Source organism: Mytilus trossulus, chromosome 1, assembly GCF_036588685.1.
Source record: "Mytilus trossulus isolate FHL-02 chromosome 1, PNRI_Mtr1.1.1.hap1, whole genome shotgun sequence".
Classification (NCBI taxonomy): domain Eukaryota; kingdom Metazoa; phylum Mollusca; class Bivalvia; order Mytilida; family Mytilidae; genus Mytilus; species Mytilus trossulus.
This window is the reverse complement of record NC_086373.1, coordinates 78,862,652-78,884,890: the sequence shown is the minus strand read 5'-3', so window position 1 is coordinate 78,884,890 and position 22,239 is coordinate 78,862,652. Positions and strand designations below refer to the sequence as shown.

Here is a 22,239-nt window from a genome sequence, read left to right as displayed (position 1 = left end):
TGGAATAAATTATCTAATTTGGCATTAAAATTAGAACGATCTTATCACAGGGAACATGTATACTAAGTTTCAAGTTGATTGGACTTCAACTTCATCAAAGAATACTTTGACCAAAAACTTTAACCTGAAGCGCGACATACGGACGAACGGACGGACGCACAGACCAGAAAACATAATGCCCCTCTACTACCGTAGGTGGGCATAAACAACGGGTGATATATACATTGTATAGACGAAACGGGGTGATTGAGTAGTAAACAACAATGACAAAACCGGTGTATTTTAATTTTTGACATGACCCATTTCTTTCGTTCCATACACAGAAATACAAGTATTGAGATGCTCAACATGACTAGTTTTGCAATCTCTGTGTCAGTATCTATCTTCAGATATTTTGAGTGACATACGAATTTTAATTCTACTATTTTTGAGTGATTTTATTTGAAAAGTAGATCCATGGTTGCTATGGAAACCGAATGTTTGCTTAATTTAACTCAAATTCACTGATACTTATCAATAAATTTAGTTCACTTCAGTTACATTCTGATAATTTTCAAGACTAAAAAAATCCAAACACACAATGATACGTCAACTTGCAAGGAGAACTAAATTAGATAAACCTTAGAAATATTGCAAAGTGGTACTATTTAAAAAAAAAAGTGCATTTCACAAAAATGACCATAATTCTTTTAATTTTGATAATTCGACCAAAAACTCTTTCTGGGTGTTTTGTATCTATGTGTACTTCATAAAAATGCAAAAAACTCATTTGGGTTCTAATACCTCCATAAGCCTGAAAATCTCATGGCTGGTCACATATATAATTAAAATCTGAAATTTATCTTTTATTGTATTTCCATTTTGCTATTAATCTTAAATATGCATACAGCTGATAAAGGTTAATTAGGGGTTATCTTATCGGTTCTGATATGACTTCTTCCAAATGTACCTGTTTTGTATCCTATAGAATACAAGGTTACTACGGGTTTCACAAATAGTAGTTGGGGAAAAAAACGTTATCACAAATCCAAAAATCTATTTTAAGTCAAATGGTATTCGTGTGCATGAAGCTCCAAAGCTGTGTAGCAAAATACTCTAAATATTGTAATGAAAAATTGTATAAATCTAATTAAACCATCATCTTTACAAGGTATAGATGATGGTAACTGCAAATTACCAACCTCTGATCTGTACAAAACTAGAAAACTATATATACTTAAAATATGCACACGGTAGGTAATTATGTCCGGTTAGGATCGTGCTTTTTCAAGTCAATCAGTACTCCTTTTTCGAACTTAGATCGGGTTTATTCGAGTGATAAAACATACGTTGAGGTAAATTAACTGCTATTTCGTAAATTTGTATCATAATATAATAATAAAACTACCTATATGATAGCGTCTTTTTAATTAACGGTTATGCCATATAGTCCATCAGCTAGTTGTCAAAAGCGCTCTAGTTAAGGAGTTTGTGTTACACCCCAGGGTACCGCGATTTTTTTTGATAGAATTCAACTTCATTATCTTATTGATAAAATACAAGGTGTTAGACTAAAAAAAAAGTGTCCAAAAGAGGTTTAAAAACGTCCCTTTCAATGGTCCCCTCATTTAGTAATCACGACTACGTAATTTTGAATTAATTTTTTTGATATAAAGCGACTAAAAAAAATTAGAGTATAGGTGTAAACAACTAAAACAGATACAAAACTATCATATTTAATGTTACTCTGAAGATTTTTTGTTTTAAAAAAAGTTTTTTTTTACCATACAAACAATCCGATTTTTTGGGTTAAAATTAAAGCATATTTTTTCCTTTCATAAAGAAATTCGTTATACATTTACCCGTTTAAGTTAATTAAACTTTAGAATTAATCATTATACAATGTTTCAATCATTTGCAGCATTTATATATCGTCTAAAACATGAAATATTTGATAAAATATATGTACCTGCAAATACTCGTTAAATTACGGAAATCATCAAATTACCGTCTTTGATTCAGTATACAACATGTACAATGCATTCACACATAAGCATTATCAATTTGCAACTGAAAACACACATTTACATGTCGATTTATGATGTTTTGGTGAGACAAATTATTTTATAAGGTGAATGTGTAACAAAATATTACTGAAAAAGTACAAATTCAGGTGTTTTTTTTTGCGTTCAGAAAAGGTGCACTCTATCGAACTCAATAAAAGTGTGCTTGATTACATTTTGTGGTTTAGCTATGTAGTGATTGAATTAAGATTATTAAGTCATTCAACCGACAAACATCGCTTTGAATGAACGTCAAATAGTCAGTTATGAGAATTGGCCATACTTTTTAAGTTCTTAGTTTTCTAAGAGATACAAAAAAAAAAAATTGGCTTTGTTGTTTTCAGTTTAAATAAAGATTCTGCTAAGCGTTGGTTGTTAAATGTACATGAATTGAAACTGTTATCAAAGGTACCAAAATTATAATTTAGTATGCCAGACGCGCGTTTCGTCTACATAAGACTCATCAGTGACGCTCATATCAAAATATTTGTAAAGCCAAACAAGTACAAAGTTGAAGAGCATTTAGAATCCAAAATTCCAAAAAGTTGTGCCAAATACGCCTAAGGTATTCTATGTTTGGGATAAGAACATCCTTAGTTTTTCGAACAAATCAAAGTTTTATAAACAGGAAATTTATATAAATGACCACATTATTGATATTCATGTCAACACAGATGGTTGACTACTGGGCTGGTGATACCCTCGGGGACGAAACGTCCACCAGCAGTGATAAGAGCTTCAATATCCTTAAAATTCGAGATTTGGTAGGAATGGGTAACCCTGAAACATCCACACAAAAAAACTTTAAAAAACTCAAATGAAGAGGGACAAAACGGATGTTATGAAATTGTTTCAGACACTGCAAAGCTAGCCAAATCCATTTGAAACATCTGAGCAGTTATATGGCTTGTTCTCGGGTTCTGTTGCTTCTTCGGAATTAATGTGCAACCTTCTAAACGCGTATGAAAAGGGAAAGTTTGCCTCAACAATTTTCATTAATGAACGGCTTATACAAAAGTCAACCGATATCTTCAAAACAATTAAAAGATTATCATTGCTTACATTTTAAAAAAAAGGAAATAAAAGACAAGCAGTTAATGGCTGATAAGAACAACAAAACATTGAGAGCAGATGAAAAAAAATGTCGCCAGCTTGTCATAGCCCAGACAAGATAGTTGGTTATGCGATAGGCTCTCCAGTTTGAATTAGGTCCTCTTCCAATGTATCTTGCAAACTTTGATGGTACACATGTAATGAAAATTAAAATATGTCCTGGATGTTTGTTTAGAAAATGGTCATTATTTAGGAAAGCATGTGGATATTTGATGACATGGCAGTTAATCAACCCATTACTAGGATACCAAGCACTTTTTTTTTATTTGGCAATTGTTATTTTAAAAACCATCCTTTTAGTTTCGAAAAGAGATCCTAAATTGATTTTGTCACTGATTAGTATCCCACAATATCCATAAAAGAAATTAAAACAGCAGGTCCTTTGGAGGGCAAATCCTTACGGTAAGTTCTAGACCATCACAATCGTGTTCTTTGGAATGGAAGAAATGTTTGTTAGTTGGGGAAAACAAAGTTGCTCTTGTTGAATTCTTTGGTTTGGAAAAGGGTAAATAATCCTATAGATTTACACTTGAATGTATTGATTTATGTGTATCACATGGAAGTATATGCCACAAAATAAATGTTGGAAAAGAAATAGCGTAGAATAGTTTTATCTTATAATCAAACAGGAAGAAGCCGATTACAAAATGTTTCTTAAAGCAAAAATATGCAGCTGACAAAAGTTACGACTCCATTGTTATAAAACCTTCTGACATTGATGTGGAAGTATTGGCTTACTATTTTTAAAGTTGGCTTGCATATCAATTCTAACATTGTTAGATTGGTGAGAATGTTTGTAGAAAACGGCCAAGATTTCACGGCAATACAGTACAGGTTGTGATTCAGTAAGTGTTTTGTCTAGTGAAGGAAAAAAAGCAAAGTATTCGGCTTTTTGACACGTTATGTGTTTTTGGAAGGTCTATTCCATCGTGATGAAACCTTTGAAGAGGTTGACGAAGAGTTGGCAAAACACTCGAGAGGTTTTCGTGTTCTATATATGGCTACGAAATTAAAAATATCGATGAATAAAGATCAGAACGTTTTGAAATGCAACCAAAAAAAAGATTTATTGTCATCTACTGCCCCCAAAAGATGCAATGTTAAAGCACATTAAACCATCCAACTTTCAGACGTGGATTTGGAAATCTGCTCTTAAACAAAACACTGGTCTGTTGCTAAACAACTATAGTTGGATTGTTTAGAACGATTTGATCAGTATCAATTGGCTAGACCAACCACCAGCGTTAGATGCTTTAATAATTCTGAAGTGCTGTTCATTTAAAGCTGGTTGTGCCAACAACAGATGTTCATGTGTTCAACAAGGTTTATCCTGAACAGATCTAGATACCTGTATGTAAATGCTCGAAAGCTTGTAGATATAAGGATTATCAAAACGTTGATATTGCTAACGATGACGACAAATATGATGGAAATGATGATAATGATAATTCGGTAGATGCAGGTGACCAAACTGACGATGATTCTATGGATTGACCTTCTGCGTGACCTGTGATTTGTTGTTAAAAAAAATGAAAGATAGAAATCTAGAAACCCTGACAGTTTTGTGTGTTTTAATATGTAAGTTATTTCATGAATATGATGTAAAAATTTATGACAGAATCGTGCATTTCTAGTTGCCTATGTTTGTGTCTGTCGTTGATTCTATGTTTTTGTTTCTTACCTTTTAATGTTTTTTTTCCAACAGCCTTTACATTGTAGTTACATTATGCTCTATGTTTCAATATAAAAAATATACCATTTTATCAAGAAAATTATTACTTTTGCTTCTTTTCATTCAAAATCATGAATTTTGGAAATTACCCTCCCCCTTTTTTCTTGGTCCTCTACGATTTAAAAATTAATTGAAAATTAGCCTGCGTTTGAATAAGATATGATTTGTTCCATTTAATAAAAAAGAATAGTACTGAATTATTGGTTATTTTTACATTTTTCTATAAATATGTGCAAAACAAAATTTTTGATATACCCTTAAATAAGTCCCCTTTTTACCCCTTTTGGACACTTTTTCCAAAGTCTAACACCTCTTAAAATATTCTCCATATATTACTCTTTAAATTTATACCACAAAATTGCGGTACCCTGGGGTGTAACACAGAAATGAAATTTTGCCCTACCAGCTGATGGACTAATATGAAGAGTTTAGAAGTATTAAAGGTAAGCTGTAACAGAATGTTAATTACCCCGACCATACGCGTACGGTCGGACCATACGTGTATGGTCGAACTATATGAGTACATACGTGTATGGTCCAAATACTCATATGGTCCAGAATATATATAAAAGAAAATGTGGTATGAATGCAAATGAGACAACTGTCCACAAGATACCAAGATGACACAGACATTAACAACTATAGGTCATCGTATACGGCCTTCAACAATGAGCAAAGCCCATACCGCATAGGCACCGATATGACAATGAAAAACAACTCAAAAGAGAAAACTAACGTCCTTATTTGTATATTAAAAAAATGAACGAAAAACAAATATGTAACACATAAACAAACGGCAACCATTGTATTACAGGATCCTGACTTGGGACAGGCACATACATAAATAATGTGGCGGGGTTAAACATGTTATCGGGATCCCAACCATCCCCCTAACCTGGGACAGTGGTATAACAGGACAACATAAGAACGAACTATAAAAATCAATTGAAAAAGGCCTAACTCATCAGCAGGACAAAAATACAAGTGGACGTGGCCGGGTACTTGTACATCCCAACAACAAAAAGACACTAGGAACAGATCTGAGAGTACTCGCAGTTATCTAACAGCTAGTTCAAAGCCACTAACAACTAATAAAAAAAATCATACATCTAAGACTAAATTGTCAATCCGTACACATCCAACATCAAAATGGATTTAGTGTAAAGACGTCATAAACAGTCAGAGAAAAACATGACCGTGTGCAATGCCAAGTTACAGGTATCGACAGAATGTAGATCCATGAATGCCTTTTTGTGCTTCTTTGTTAAATATTTGTTTGTTTTTATCGTGATTAAGATTATAACACAATGTTGACTGCTGTACCCCTATTTTGACATTTTTACCTATTATGTCTGTTTGTGTTGTTCACACATCGTTGTCAATATAATGGAATTTGATGTGAATGTCATACAAGTGAGAGTGTTAGCTGATTATAAAATCAGGTCCAATCCAATATTTTCAACAAAAGAAAATGTCTTTACCAAGTCAGTTATCATTTCGTTTGATGTGTTTGAGGTTTTGATTTTGCGGTTGGATTATGGACTTTCCGTTTTGAATTTCCTCAAAGTTCAATATTAGTGATTTCTACTTTTTTTTGTAAGGCTTAATTTTAACTTTTTTAATGAAAAATAATGTCGGATTGATAATATCTTTTTATCTCAAATACTAACATAACTTGTATAACCTTCTATATCACGTCTTGTCGTGAAGAAAGTCGGTTTGTTTACATGCATCTTCGATCATATTCACTTAAAAAAAGTGGTCACACTCGAAAAAAACCCCAGTCAGATCACTCGAAAAACCACGATCCTAGTCGGATATTATACATACCATGATACCAGCAATTCAAAACCGAAATGTATTCAACCAAATATTTCAATTTTCGTAATTAACCTCTGATCTTTACCTTTATGTTAACATACGAATGAATAACACACTAATGTACACATATTGCCACGATAGACAACACTTCATTGCAATTTTAAATCTATGGAACATTGAAACTGTGGCTGTATTTTTTTTAGGTCTGTTTCTAGCAACCAGTTCCATTAATCATCACGATGCTGACCATAATTCAACTTTCCAAGGTAAATATACATTTTATGAAATTCCAAATATATACTCCAGGTATACCAAATATGATAATATAAGCTTCTCGCATTTTGTTCTGACCTATAGTCAATAATCTGACTTACTTGCTCTGACACTATCTTTGGTAGATTTTCATCTAGACCTGTAATGATGTTTTTGTCCATATAATCCATTCTGTTAACTCTTTGCAAGACAAACAACTTATTTTTAAATGTTATCCTGTTTAGTGTGCATTAATGTCAACATCTTACAACTTTTCTGAGATGCCCCATTACATCCTTTGTATACCTATTGAATACTGTCGCCAGATCTAGTCTTTATCTAATTATGGTTAGCCGTAGATGAATAAATTTTATATGATACACACTACAGTTGGGTTTTCCACATTGCTTTTCTAAAACACGTCAAGTTGGTAACAAACACATTGACTAAAATTAATTTGGCTCGTTCAATTTCATAAAAAAATTGACAAATATTTACTTTAACCCTTCGGCAAAATTTCAAATAACTTGAACCACAAACTTTATCGAAAAAAATCATTGGAAACTACTGTAAGGAGTTCATTATTGTTTAATCGCAAGTTATTTTAATGTCAATAATACTTGAATGTGTTGGAAATCTTTAAAAATCATTGCGTTAATTGTCGACACATTTGTTTGTTTTTATCGAGATTAAGATTATAACACAATCTTGATTGCTGTATTACTATTTTTGACTTTTTTTTACCTATTATGTCTGTTTGTTATTTTCACACATCGATGTCAATATAATGGAATTTGATGCGACTGTCATACAAGTGAGCGGTTTATCTAGCTTTAAAACAAGGTTTAATGTTCCATTTTTGACATAAGAAAATGCCTGAACCAAGTGAGGAATACGACAGTTGTTATCCATTCGTTTCATGTGTTTGTGCTTTTGATTTTGCCATTTGATTATACATGGGCTTTCCTTTTATAATAGTATTTTTGTGATTTTACTTTTTTCTGGCTAAATCCTTTTCTATAAACAGATCAATAAGACATTCTTTTCTATAAACAATTAAATAAGACAAAGATGTCCTACAGCCCCCTTTCTATTCATAATACAATTGGAACAAATGGTGTGATATTTCTGCAAATGTAAAAATACAGGAAATTAAAATGCACCCGGATGACGGTCATATTGAAACTTAATTGTCAATGTTTTAAGATACACAACTTATAAATACTCCGAACAATTGGCCGAAGAAGCCTTTGAAATATACGAGAAGACCCCTGTTGCAAAATGAACTTTCATAACACAAAGGGTTTGTTTATTTCAAGACTAAAAAGCATAAAACCAATATGAAAAAAATCCAATATCCTGGATCAAGGACAGTCATACTGCTTTTGGAGTGCACCATTGTTATAGTATATATTACAGTAAAATATAGGCTTCCATCATGAATAAGCCAGATAAAAAACTATTCACGTTTGGAAAAGAAATAAAACTTACAGAGGAAAATTGTTATTGATTGACAAAAATATTTGTGAGAGGTAAACCTATTAATTGAGTGTGAAATAGAAATAAACACGATGTTCTTGGCCTTTGTTTGGGGCTCTAAAAGTCTTTTCGACGGAAAATTCTGGTGTCTGGTTGAAAACTTAAGGGAAATCTAAGTTATCAGTTTATAGAGTTTCATGAAATGTGATATTGAAATCCTCCAGGAATACAGATTGTCTTTTCTCAATACTCTGAACCATGGAAGTAATATTGATATTGTCAAATGTTAATAATGTGCCAGCAATAAATTCTAAAAAAGTGAGGATTTTTAAATTAAAAAATAACCTATACTTTGGAGGAAATATATACATTTTTGGGTTTTGCGCATACAATGATTTTGAAAAAATAGTTACAGCTTACATTTTGTTTACTTGAGATTGATTTCATTTCTAGATAAATATTTGCATCAAAGCATGACAAGTAAAATGATATTCCAACCATCCGATGAAGGCGTCAACCAACATTAAAATACATTTGTTAGTTTTAATCTTTTTTACCAAATAAACAATATATTATGTTTTACAAAATTTATCCTTTCCAACAACTTTTTTTTTTAGAACTGTAAATTATTAACAAGTAAGCCATATTTCTATGAAATAAACTCATCATAGATACACATGACTAAATTTTGTGTATACGCCAGACGCGCGTTTCGTCTACAAAAGACTCATCAGTGACGCTCGAATCCAAAAAAGTTTTAAAAGTGTATGAATCTATTATTTGGGAAATGAAAATGCACATAATGATAATTTTAAATCATAAAAGAAGTGACAATTTCGTAGACTTATGTGTTTTTCCATGAAGTTTGAAATTTTCGAAAAATTAGTGGAAAATCCATTGTAAATCAAGCCTTGACTTTACAGAACAGTTAATTAAATAGACTCTCATTTTTATTTGTATTCTGATAGATATGTATTGGTAATAATAATCAGAACTTTTATTTCTATTCTGGTTTTTGTCAAATGTCATACATTGCTCATCATTTATTATTTGTTATAAAATGTATTATTAATTATTCAGATCCATGTGTATCATTCTCAATCATTGACGATAACTGGCGGTATGTCAATAATACGATAGCAGATGAGCATTGTGATATGGATATCACCGAAGGATGGTATAGGATGGACATCAATGGACGACCTGCTACCATACCTACTGTATGCATAAAGGTACAACATTGTGTATATTGGACCTCAAGATTGAAGGTCTTTAACATTTCTGAATTAAGCGCAAAACTGAGTATCACTACTAGAAGATATTACCTGTCAAATAGACATCATTCAGGTAATATAATGAAACGTGTGTTATTAAAGACCACATGTCAACTGAATTTACTGTATTGTTAGATTATTCTAGGCATAGCTTCAAATGACAGCTTTGCTTCTAGTTGTTTATCTGGTATCTTGGTAAACAATTACAACATTTCCATGGGGATTCCTATGAGAACGTACTGTGCGCCTCTCCTTGCCTACCTCTTCTTATTTTCCTATGAGTCGGAGTTCTGTCACAAGAAGTAGATCAATGAAGCGAGATAATTTAATTTCACATTCAGATGTACTGATGATGTTCTTTCCAAAATGTTCTTATTGATTTTCATTAATATGTTATCCATAACTAGAAATTAAATAAACAACAGACATGACTTCCTCTGCTTCATTTACGACTTAAAACTGGAGCTGGACATATGCAGTCATCTCAGAACGATCATCTATGACAACTGAGACAATTTAATTTTGAAATTATAAATTTCCCCCATCTTAGTAGCAATATACCTACCTCACCGGCATACGGGGATATACATTTCTAAACTCATTCGGTATTCAAGATCTAGCATCGTTTACTAGAGATTTCCAAAAAAATGACTTACGCACCTAACTCGACGTACGCACGTAACGGGACCGGTTATTGTTAACCAATTAATTTTGTTAAATGCGTTACTCAAGTTTTAACTAAGTATTCCTAAACTATGAAACCCATTCATAATAAATTTTATCAATATCAAATATTTCTAAGATGATGAAAAACGAAAGAAATCATGATTTTTATATATCACGTGATTATTGAGATTCCGACCTAAACTTCGCTGTCATAAGACCACGTATATATACGTATCTTTACCTATCATACGATTCATTGGAGTTGCCTTTCATGGTTTTGACAATGACTTTGATTTTCAGATATAATTGCAAAATTCAATGAACCTATTATTCGATATTTGTATTGATTTTGTTTGTCGTTATCAGATAGATTCTTCTTTTCGATTTTTAATGGTCTATGATATTTAATTTCCGTGGGTATTAATTAATATAGATTTTGTCGTAATTTCAGAAAAAAATGAACTCAAAATGTTAATCAGAACGTGTCTCAGTTAAAGTTTAAAACTGGGATTGCATCATACTTTATTAAGTATCATTTCAAACGTTCTCTTCTTCTGCACTTAATCTCCTCAATTTACAATCTTCTAAAAACAAATTCAACAGGGAAAACGTACGTCAACGGGGTTTGAATATTTAAAAAAAAAACCCATTAAAGATCATGTACTTCTTAAAATTTTAGTAGCTGACATATACTTTTCTTTCAAATGAAAGTCAACGAACATTCACAAAAGAAAATTGTAGTTGATAATAATGTGTGTAAATAAATGTGTACACCAATTCGTTATATAGATTGTAATTTAGAAGGTGTACTTGATTATCAATTGATGACTTATAACCTGCATTGACCACTGTGGATAGTAAACTATCAACTTATTATAGTAATTGGCTAAACATATCCTGTTCCCAAATATTTCTAATTAAAAGTGGATGAGAATGTCAATTTACATAGTTGTTACATTTTTGAGACAACTATAATGTCACTTTAGTCTTTACGGGAATTTTCGTTTACTCTTATTTTTTCAATTAGAAGTAGATTTTTAATTAAAGCTATCGCATATATTGATTGAGTTAGCGAAAATTTTAAGTTTTAACTTTTGTCTCGCGTTGGAGGTATATATATATAAAAGTGACAACTATGCCACAGATCCAATGACAGGATCACCAGTGCAGGTGTTACACGACTGAAAAAAATACCATTTTATATTCATAATAATTTACTTGTATATTAGATGGGATTGACTCGTAGCAGGCTAGCCTAGAATACATATTCAATTATTCTGTTGGACCCCCTGATAGAATGACTTTAAGACTGTATTTTTCGGCTTCTCCACCTAGCATGACTATGCTGTATGGGCTTTGCTCATTGTTGAAACCCCTTCGTTGGACTATAGTTGTTAAAATTTCTGTGTCATTTGTTCTCTTGTGAAGAGCTGTCTCATTGAAAATCATACTACATCTTGATTTTTGTATATATCACTAATTAAGAATAAAAAAATCATAGACAGTTTAGAAAAGCGAAACCGTTTGACATGTCAAAAGTACATAGTATCTGTAGGACCATTAGTGGTAATAATTGTATAGCAGATTTTATGTAGTGTAATTTATGTGTCCATTTGATTACACGTCAGTATCATACTTCTGTATTCAGTGAGCTACTAAATCATCGGAAAAAATCTAATCCAGTATGTAGTCTTAAACTTTTAAATCACATGCCAGAGGCCTAATGTTCAGAAATTGTTGTTTTAAAAAAGTTTATCAAAGTCAAACGACAATCCTTTTTTTTTTCGTGCAATACAGTTCCTGATTATGGCCGGATCCCAGATATTTGAAAGAGGGTGTAGTTTTTATTCGAAAATTAAATTTATACTGACGAGCTAAGCGATGCTAAAAACAATTTGGACAATTATACGCTAAAAATGATATTGTGGAAAACATGAGGTTTTAAAACTTATTTAGCGATCGAAAAGGGGGAGTACGCCCCCCTCCCGTGTATCCTCGGATGCAAGTTTAGGTATACTTAAACAAAAACCTCGCCCCATAATTTGGTATAGGTAAAGACGAGAAAGTACTTTTGAAAAATATATCATTGATATGTATTTCTGCCCACATCAAATTATCTTCAATTAAATTATAGAAAAATATTATTTTGTTTTAAAAGTCGAGTACACCTTTTACATTCGGGTGTGTTGGAATTTACTTTAAACTTTAATTTTTTTTTAAACAATAAAAAGGCAACCTTCTCGCTTCGGAATTCGTTATTTTAATATTTGTATGCCAAATGTCGTCTTGGTAGTTTTTAAAATTCATAATGTGAGAAGAACTAAAATATTGGTCAAGTGAAATGACAAGAAATGATGGGTGTGTTTGATTACAAGTTGCTAATTTACTTGTTCCATTATAGTATTTATGTCAATAAAATCATTCAAAGTTTAATGACAAAATATTTAAAGAGTAAAAAAAAATAGTTGGGGTAGATTTTGCAAAACATGCATGCTGTATGCTCCCCTCCGTCATGCTTCAATACAGTAGGACGAAATACGTTGAGTTAGGTCGGTTATGTCGAGTAAAGTCATTTTATTGGAAATCTCTACTGAAACTTTATAAAACATTACCTGCGTCTGAGCAGAAAGTTGATTATTCGGGGTATTGGAAGATACAAAGACTTTGTTGATAAATTATTCGAAGCCACTTCAAAAATAATACACAATGGTCTTGAAGTATAGATTTTGTTACTGACGTTGTTTATTATCCTAATTACATATAAGTTATATGTTTTCTGTATTGGTATATTTAAAACCTTTACCGTTTACTCAAACTGTGGTAATATCATTTTTGGATGGCTCATTATGTATTCATCCCATCAATGTGTTATTGTGTTGTGGTCATTTTTTATACCTTTGCCTTTGATTTTTTGCTTATCTTTAAATTGTGCATATGCCATTTTGTTTCTTTTCTTGACAAATTTGTTGTCTTATATTTATTAAGATTATAACTCAACCTTGACTGCTGTATCCCAATTTTTGACATTTTTATCTTTTATGTCTGATTGTTGTCAGTATATAGATATTTTAAGCGACTGTCATACACGTGAGATGTTCAGCTAGTTATAAAATCAGGTTGAATCCACCATTTTCTAAATAAGAAAATGCCTGTACCTAATCAGGAATATGACAGTTGTTTGCCATCTCTGAGTTTGCCATTCCTTTGATGTGTTTGATCTTAAGATCTTGCCATTGTGTAGGAACTTTACCTTAAAGTCGGTTATTTGTGATTTTACTTTTCAAAGTATATTTCGTTTAGTAGTATGTCTTAATTTGTTAGTTTTAAACAAAGTTAACTGGTTTATCCGGACATGTTATTCTCTTTTTTAAGTACACCAAAATGTAAGGAGAAGGCGAGTTTTGGTGAAACTGACACGAACCTGAATTGTATTTTATTTATGGATTTATGAAAATGATCGTTAAAGTTTCGCAAGTTTCCATCTTCCACATATATTCCTTGAAGTTATATTCCATGATCTCCAACGCCAATCTAACAATATTAACTCGATGTCATATTTCTGAATACAGTTAAATGGTAGGGTTCATATTGATCAGTCCGTAGTTTTCTATGTTGTGTTTTGTATGCTGTTGTTTGTTTTGTCCCCCCCCCCATTGCATTGTCAGTTTGTTTTTACATATGAGTTTAATAATCTCTTTAGGTATTGTCTGCCTTAATTGTGCTGTTGCTATGGATGTGCATGACATATAGGAAAGATGTAAACACTGTTCACGCATATTGTCTCAAATCGTTTGAATTTATATGTGAATAATTTTTACTTGCACATACTCCTTTTATCTAGGTTATATTATTATTCACCTAAGTATTCGTAAAAACAGGGAAGGTGGCATTGAGTATCTGTACTAGATTTATATGGTATTTTATGAAATAGTAAATCATTTGTATTAAGTAGTAATCTAGAGTTTTACAAACATCTTATCTTATCACAATGATAATGTTAACGCAGAAATACATACAACAAACCATATTTTTTTTAATGCAGGGACCAGCATGTGGTGTCCGAGTACCGCTTCATATCGAGTTCGTCTATGATGCACCACTTCCTGGACAAATTGAAGATGCCTCTATTTGTGGGTCACACCATATCGAAGGGAAATGGGACTGCTGTGTTCTCAGACGAATGGCAAAAGTAAAGAACTGCGAAGGATTTTATGTTTACAAATTGACATCACTAGACCGTTGTAACGCTGGGTATTGTGTTATAGGTATATTGTACACTTTCCAAAATATATATACTACTTTATTTCAACAATAAACTTATTGGATGCTGTTTTAAAAGTATTCTTCAAATGATTTTCAAGTCCTGATTTGGTGATTTTCGATTTGTGCCGGAAGTAGTTAAACCTAAGTCGCCTTTGTAGCCTTGTTTGGCATGTTTTCCTAAAAAACAACTTTCTGCATGCTTCTCTCAAATCCATCTGCATGATACTATTTCCCTATCTAGAAGATGAATACGTAGATGCTACTTCTCCAGATTGTCTATAATCGTCATAGATTACTTAAAATTCCCTCTAATGTTTGTTTCATAGTCTATCTTAAAGGGGCACTAGCTACGATATATATAAAAAAATAAAGTATGATTTTTTTTTAGATCAATCATTAATCAAATTGGAATAATGAAATAATAATTTGCTTTTAGCAATCAATTTCCTTTAATTTTGTTGAAATAAGCGATTAAACATAATTTTTGACTGATTCGCTTGCAAGTGAAAACGTCATCATCATTCTAACCGGTATTCATGTGAACTTCAAGTTAACCCCTAGCTAGAGATTGACAACGCATGCATTGTACGTGTACTGGTTATTTAAATAAAAAGAATGTCAACAATGAAAGTGAAACTACGGTAAATCATTTGATTACTAATTCGATGCACATAAAATCATTCTTATATGGTTAAAAACAATTAGAAACATCTATTTTTAATCTATAAAATAAAATCAAACAGACCTATAAAAATGCAATTGCACGTGTTGTTTTAATCTATTCGTATCTTTATTTTTGTTTACATCGCTTATATGGTCATCTGAGGTCAAATCGATAGTTAATTAGATGGCGTCTGGACTAAAATACACACGAAACGAACCTATATATTATCTACCCATGCTCTGTAAACTGTTTATTTTAGACTTTTGATAGTTTGGATAAATGTTTTACATTGTTATAAACCAAATATGAGAATTTGAGTCAAATCGGTTACAATGAATTTGACAGCTAGTGCCCCTTTAATAAAGGCAACATTATTATACCACTGGTCAATGACACGTTAGATTGATTTGTTATAATGCTTCTTTCTGTGATTTATTCCTTAAACTATATATTCATAATAGTAATTTTTTTTTAATTATTGATTAGAATAGAATGCTTTTAACTTTTCTTCAGTATTAAAGTATAACAAATATTTTCGCAAATTGTTATAGTTTGCATTGAAAGCACCCAGCACTTTATTTTAAGATTTATCTTAATTTTTTTTTTAATTATTTCTAACTAAAATTAAATTAGGAGATACAAATGATGTAGGACGTTTTACAGTCAAGACTGGAGAAACCGTTCACCCATCAGATTATGGCATGCATGGTTTTAGCTACTCTCCACCTACCAATCCAGATTACGACTTACGTGACAATCATGACAATCATCCAATCCGGACACGTGATATTACATCTGTATTGGAAGGTAAAAATCAAATAGGAAATGTTTAAAATATAAAAACATTTAATTGAATTAAAATTGACGAATATAATAGGCAAGAAAGGATGTTTGTGTGCATGTTAATAACTAAGATGTGACGCTCGAATACTGCTCGGAACATGAACGTCGAAAGGCAAAAGTATTTACGAAATGAAAAGCATAGGAGGGCAAACATTTTGATTATGCTATCAATCCTGAGTAAGAAACAAATAAATATTTTGAATAATTTATTTCACAATTTTTTATTTGTAAATAACAGAAAAATGACCATATTACTTATATTTGATGTCAGCATATATGTGTCACTACCAAGCTTTTGATTCCATCGGGGACAAAATTTAATCAGAAAAGTAAACACCCTACAGTGAATGACGTGAATCAGATGTGGATACTAAAGAAATCTAAAGATCTGTTAGGACACGAAGTAGGTCTATTTCCTCGTTCAAAATTATCGAAAATAAAACACTTCTACACCCTTTGCATTTGTATTAATTATTCGGAAAGACAGATTGAAAAAAATTGATTTAAGTAAATACACATATATTATTTTAGACAGGTTTAGATAATTCTTTGTACAAAACAGTTTGAATCTAACCAAAATTTCTCTTAAGCTATTCAATTTTTATTGACCACATATTTGTAACATTTGAAGAATGTGTTTTCAGACAGAAACTTGTGATTACTGTGTGAACCAACAGTATTCCTCTTCTGGTTAAAATTATTCACAACCCCCTATTAGATGGCCAAAACGATAGGTCTATGTCTAAACACTTTAGTAACATGTGTTTTCTTCTGTAATTTTTCCAATTAAGTCCTTATCAACATGGTGGCATTTTTGTGGAGTAATTGCATGCATGCTTTTAGGTTAATTGAAATGTAACGTAGCTTTTTAGAAATTATGTGCTTCATACAAAGCTTTTGCACCCCATAAACCAACGGGGAAAACACTTCTTATATACAAAAAATTCACTTACATTACCTGTATCAAAAAGATTTCAAGTGCAAGACATTATCAAATATTCTTTAATTTAGGGGTATACCAAACCAACATATAGCACTGATAACGGCATCAAGTGCATATATTATAACCTCAGATGAGTGGAATTGGCATATATTATAATCTCAGATGAGTGGAATTCCCGCATTGCTACGTATATCGTTGTGACATCGTTTTCAATATAATCAAATTTGATGCGACTGTCCTGCAAGTGAGAGGTTCAGCTAGCTATAAAACCAAGTTAAATGCACCATTTTTTACATAAGAAAATGTCTGTACTAAGTCAGGAGTATGACATTTGTTATCCATTCGTTTGATGTATTTGGGCTTTTGATTTTGCCGTTTCGGATTTTACTCGGTATTATTGATATTTTACTTTTTCTAGCCAAAACATGATTGAAAATAATTAAAAGAATGCAATGAAAAGTCTTATATGCCTAAGTTTTACGTTTGAGGGTTATGTTAAAAAAGACGACGTGTTTTTCCCCAAACAGTTGCTTGCGAAATATACTACAGTTAGATTTGGCTATGCTAATAGCTAGAGAGTAACAAAGACAAAAAGCCCCCAAAGGAGCGCTTGATTTTGAAATTCAATGTGATTCAAATGAAACTGGCATTTTTAAATTAACTTGTTTCTATATTTGGACAATTAAGACAACATACATTATTAAGTGTGCTGTAATTAATGTGTCAGTGTTAAGCGTAATCTGTGTGAGAATATGTTTTATTGCAAAAAGTCAAATCACAAACATACTGAGCTTAGAGAAAAATCTAATCGGAAAGTCCATAATCACATGGCAAAATCAAATAACAAAAACACATCAAAAACGAATGGACAAGAACTGGCATATTCCTGACTTGGAACAGACATTTTCAAATGCAGAAAATGGTAGGGACAATTAATTATCATTGCTAATAAACATACAAATCTATGCGTTAGTATCATCACGATCATGAATACCATACCATGACCTTACTGCAATCTACACGATCGCACTACGATGGTCAAAATTTACATTCTTTTAAGAGATTGTAATGCTATCTTAAAACTTGCATAAATCTCACAGTTTCAACAATCATCATTTTATTCAAATTTATTTGCAGATCAACCTATCACTTGTAACGAAGGATATCTTCCCTGTCTAGATAACAAAGAGTGCTACCATAATGCCACTAGATGTAATAATGAGTTCGACTGTGTTGATCGGTCAGATGAAGATAACTGTCAACGTAAGAAAATACTTCTCGTAATTTTGATTTAAATTTTTTATATATCTCACATTTAAATATTTCTGTGCTTGAAAATCGTCATTTGACTTTGTTTACTAAAATACAGTTAATTCAAGATTTAACAATAAAAGCGTAACTTTATTTTCTCCATACTGCAAAACTGTAAATAATACATTTTTTGTTTGCTACTCCAGCGGTAATCTATTGCCCAGAAGGTTCATACAAGTGTGGCAATGGTAGATGTGCAGTAAAATCAGACGACTGTCGACAGGCATCCTCTAGTGGAGTATCAACCAACATTTACAGTCCATCAATAGCTTACAGTATCAATCCTCAAAAAACAGAAGCAATTGATTCTACAACAATTGCCGATCTTGAAACAATGTTTAGTGTTCATCCAACAACAGTTCGAAAGCATTTCGAACTCCAGTCTTCTCACACAGCTTATCTAACAAATACCGAGATGACAACAAATCATGCAAATACTAGTATAAGGACGCTAAGTGACACACATAGAACCCTAAATTATAGCGTTAGGGCTATCGAAGGTAATGTAATTTTTTATAGCACAAAGATAAAATGCCGAGCGCACGCGATTGAAATCAACAAGAATTAAACGGAGATAATCAACCTCTCTATTGCTATTGTCTTGTTCTGATGGTTGTTCATATCAAAGTGAATAAAGAGAATAAAAGGTAACAAGTGATAGTAAAGACGCAACAAGTCAGAATTGGATATCGTTTAATATCAACAAAAGTTATTATATGTATTTTTTAGAAGAAATCACAAATCTGCATCATCACAAAGGAAAAGTAGTCAGTTACGACCTTCTAAACTTGCTATTGACCTGACGAAAACCCACAATAGCTGTTCCCATTCATATTATCTTGGTCCCTATTGTATTTATTTTCTAAAAACAATATTAAAAAAAGACAACAAAGCAATATGTGATTTACTTGCAATTGATTGTGTCTGGAAGTGATTTATATGAATGATAATGTGCATCCTATCAACCCCTTTTATATGAAATTGTCTTTGCGTCCGTCCGTGGTGACCGAATAAAAGAATTATTTAAGGGTTATACTTATAATTAAAATCAGGCAGACAATAAAAATAGAACATTAAAACTCATAAGTTTTGAAAAACTGACAAAGCAATTGAAAATGATTGTCTCTAAATGGCGAAGATACTGGTAAATCTAGACAGGTGATTCTGCTACAATGCGCGAGGAAATCAGTTTCGCATGCTTATATCAACAATTAAGATTTTCATGTTTCTATATGTTTTTGTGTACTGATCTGTGCTAGTAAAGTTAGCTTCAAAAAGGTTGGATTTCATGTTTTTGACACTTTTTTAAACACTGTAGATATATTTAGTTATCATATTATATTCTTGTTTAAATAATATCTATTGGGCATATTTGCAGCCGACGTATATGCCTATTAATTTTTTCTTCATATTTCCGGTATAAGGAGCAAAATCTTTTCGACTTGTTGCATCAAAATCTTTGGTGTAATATTACAAATGAAGAATAGCGATTTACAACATTGTTGGTGTAACATCAAATTATACCACGCAACATTTTATACGTTTTATCGTTTTGTCAATTAACAAAGGTAATCAAAGGAAAAGTATAACCATTCTCGGCTGAAATCGTGGAAGTATCCTTATTAAAAATATTCATCAGAAAAAATGAGGGAATACATAAAGCATTTTTATACTTTTAAATCTATGTCTTCTATTGTTTGTTCTTATGAATAGAAAAGTTAAATCATCTTAAGAATGATGTCTTATCTTTTTAGGAATTTTTCGTTCCACAACAAGACTTACGCCGATAACTTTCACCTTTCCAATTAGGGGAAATGACCGTCGAGGATTACATACAACAGCTAGAACTACTGTTCAGCATCCATCTAATCCTAACCAACTATCCTCGTCAAAAATACCATTATATTCATCATCTAGAAGTGAAGTTCAATCTTTTACAGGCTTAAAAACTCAGACTATATTATCATCATCATTGTCACAAAAAGTGTTGTCTTCCATTAGGGCGAATTCAGACAACATTTATTCTACTTCATCATTTACATTTCCGCCAACAAATATTGCAGTTTTGTCTTTAGACCAGCCATTGTTTTCATCAACAAAAAGTGTGCTATCGAGTGAATCTTTCATGGAAATTAAAAGAAATTCCCTTTTAGATTTATCAACCTCATCAATTTTATTTGGATCTCCATTATCTTCGTCAGCCAATTCACATTTTAAATTAAATCTATTTGATAGTTCTAGTTCGCATGATGCTGTATCTTTAAAGACTGAAAATGAGGCACTTACTTTACTGAATGCAGCATTGCATAAAACTGTAACCTCAACCACCTCTGTTCACACTTCAATACAAACAGAAAGCCTTAGAAACATACAAAGACCTCATGTGAATAACTTGATATCTGTCGATAGTTCGCTATTTTCGGAATCAGCAGAGCGGAAGGATGTTTCTGACTCAATAACACCAACCATCCTTGCACGTAAAGACCATTCTCGATTATCAAATGGAGACAATATTCATTATCAAACAGAAGCCAGTATAAACCAGTTGTCTAGTGCCTCATACGCATCATCTGTTGTGAATCATTTGACGTACGAAGAGAATATAGTGTTTTCTCGAGAAAATAACATTCACACAGATGGGCATTTTCCATCGTCTTCTATTTCTTCAGAAAACACTTTGTTGCTTGCCAAACTGCAGTCATTGTTTTCTTCTCGTATTTCACATTTTTCTTCATCATTAATTAAACCTAGTTTATTTGTACAACAAAGTAGTAGTTCAACTTTAACAGAAAGTTCAACAGTCTCCGTTTGGAATAATACAACTACAGCTAAACCGAATACCCCGCGTACAAAAAGTTTATTTTTAGAACATCTTGGGCTATTTATTATAGTCCCATGTACAGTATTAATCCTATGCATTAGTTTTTGTTACATCTGTATCTGCATAAAACGGAAAGTACAGACAAGAAGTTGGACATGTCGACAAGAGGAGTATTATACGAAAGTAGGTATCTTAATTTGAAATTTTAACTGATATCTTATAGACTTTCAGTCTTTGTTATTATGATGTGCTGTTCTGAGTTTGCAAAAAGTTAAACGTATTCAAACATGTTTAACCCATCATGTCCCATATCGAACGCATATACTTCAGGGATTGCCTTTTCCTCCTTTCTGCCATGATTAATATTTGCATTACAGTTTTAAAATTAAACCAGGCCGTTGATGATCACGCCGGGACTTGCAACACTGTTGTAATTGGATATAGGAAGATGTGATATGAGTGCCAATAAGACAACTCTCCATCCAAATAACAATTTATAAAAGTAAACCATTATAGGTCAATGAACGACCTTCAACACGGAGCCTTAACAATAGATAAGTGTGATATATATTTAACTGCACAATTGATTTTATTTATTGATGAATTAGTGTTTGCTTTACCCCAGTGACAAAAATTTCATCGATGTCTAGAACGAAAGAAAAAAAAATGGAAATATAGAAAATTAGATTCTGAAGCCAAAGACAGAAATGTTGGCTTTCAACAGGCCACATATTGGCCCCTTAGGTAGTAGTTGCACAGAATTTAAGCATGCAAGATATCGTATATACATTACTAAATAACTAAATTTTGTGTATTTACTGTCTTCTGATTGGTTAAAATTATTAGTTTTATTTTCAATGTTGTCAATTTTTATGACGACACGCCCACTCTGACGTTGTGTATTCATACGCCAACATGTGTGTACGTTGTTATTGTTAATATAGATCTTTGAGCTTTATTTTTGATAGAAATTTATTTTCAATGAATGGCAGTAATTTATTTTGAATTTATTGAA

The 22,239-nt window shown here is 32.0% G+C and overlaps 1 protein-coding gene across 2 annotated transcripts in view; it reads left to right on the top strand.

Annotated features, from left to right (window-relative positions):
* LOC134686330 (mucin-3B-like) overlaps positions 1–22,239 on the top strand; it is a 31,139-nt gene that overhangs the window by 7,048 nt on the left and 1,852 nt on the right. The window contains exons 2-8 of one of the 2 annotated variants that reach the window (XM_063546004.1): positions 6,912–6,974; positions 9,520–9,671; positions 14,422–14,644; positions 15,940–16,113; positions 18,230–18,355; positions 18,550–18,903; positions 20,158–21,407. In XM_063546004.1, coding sequence (XP_063402074.1) covers positions 6,912–6,974; positions 9,520–9,671; positions 14,422–14,644; positions 15,940–16,113; positions 18,230–18,355; positions 18,550–18,903; positions 20,158–21,407 — 2,342 coding nt within the window. The remainder of the gene's footprint in view (positions 1–6,911; positions 6,975–9,519; positions 9,672–14,421; positions 14,645–15,939; positions 16,114–18,229; positions 18,356–18,549; positions 18,904–20,157; positions 21,408–22,239) is intronic. The other variant, XM_063546012.1, reaches the window with a different exon arrangement.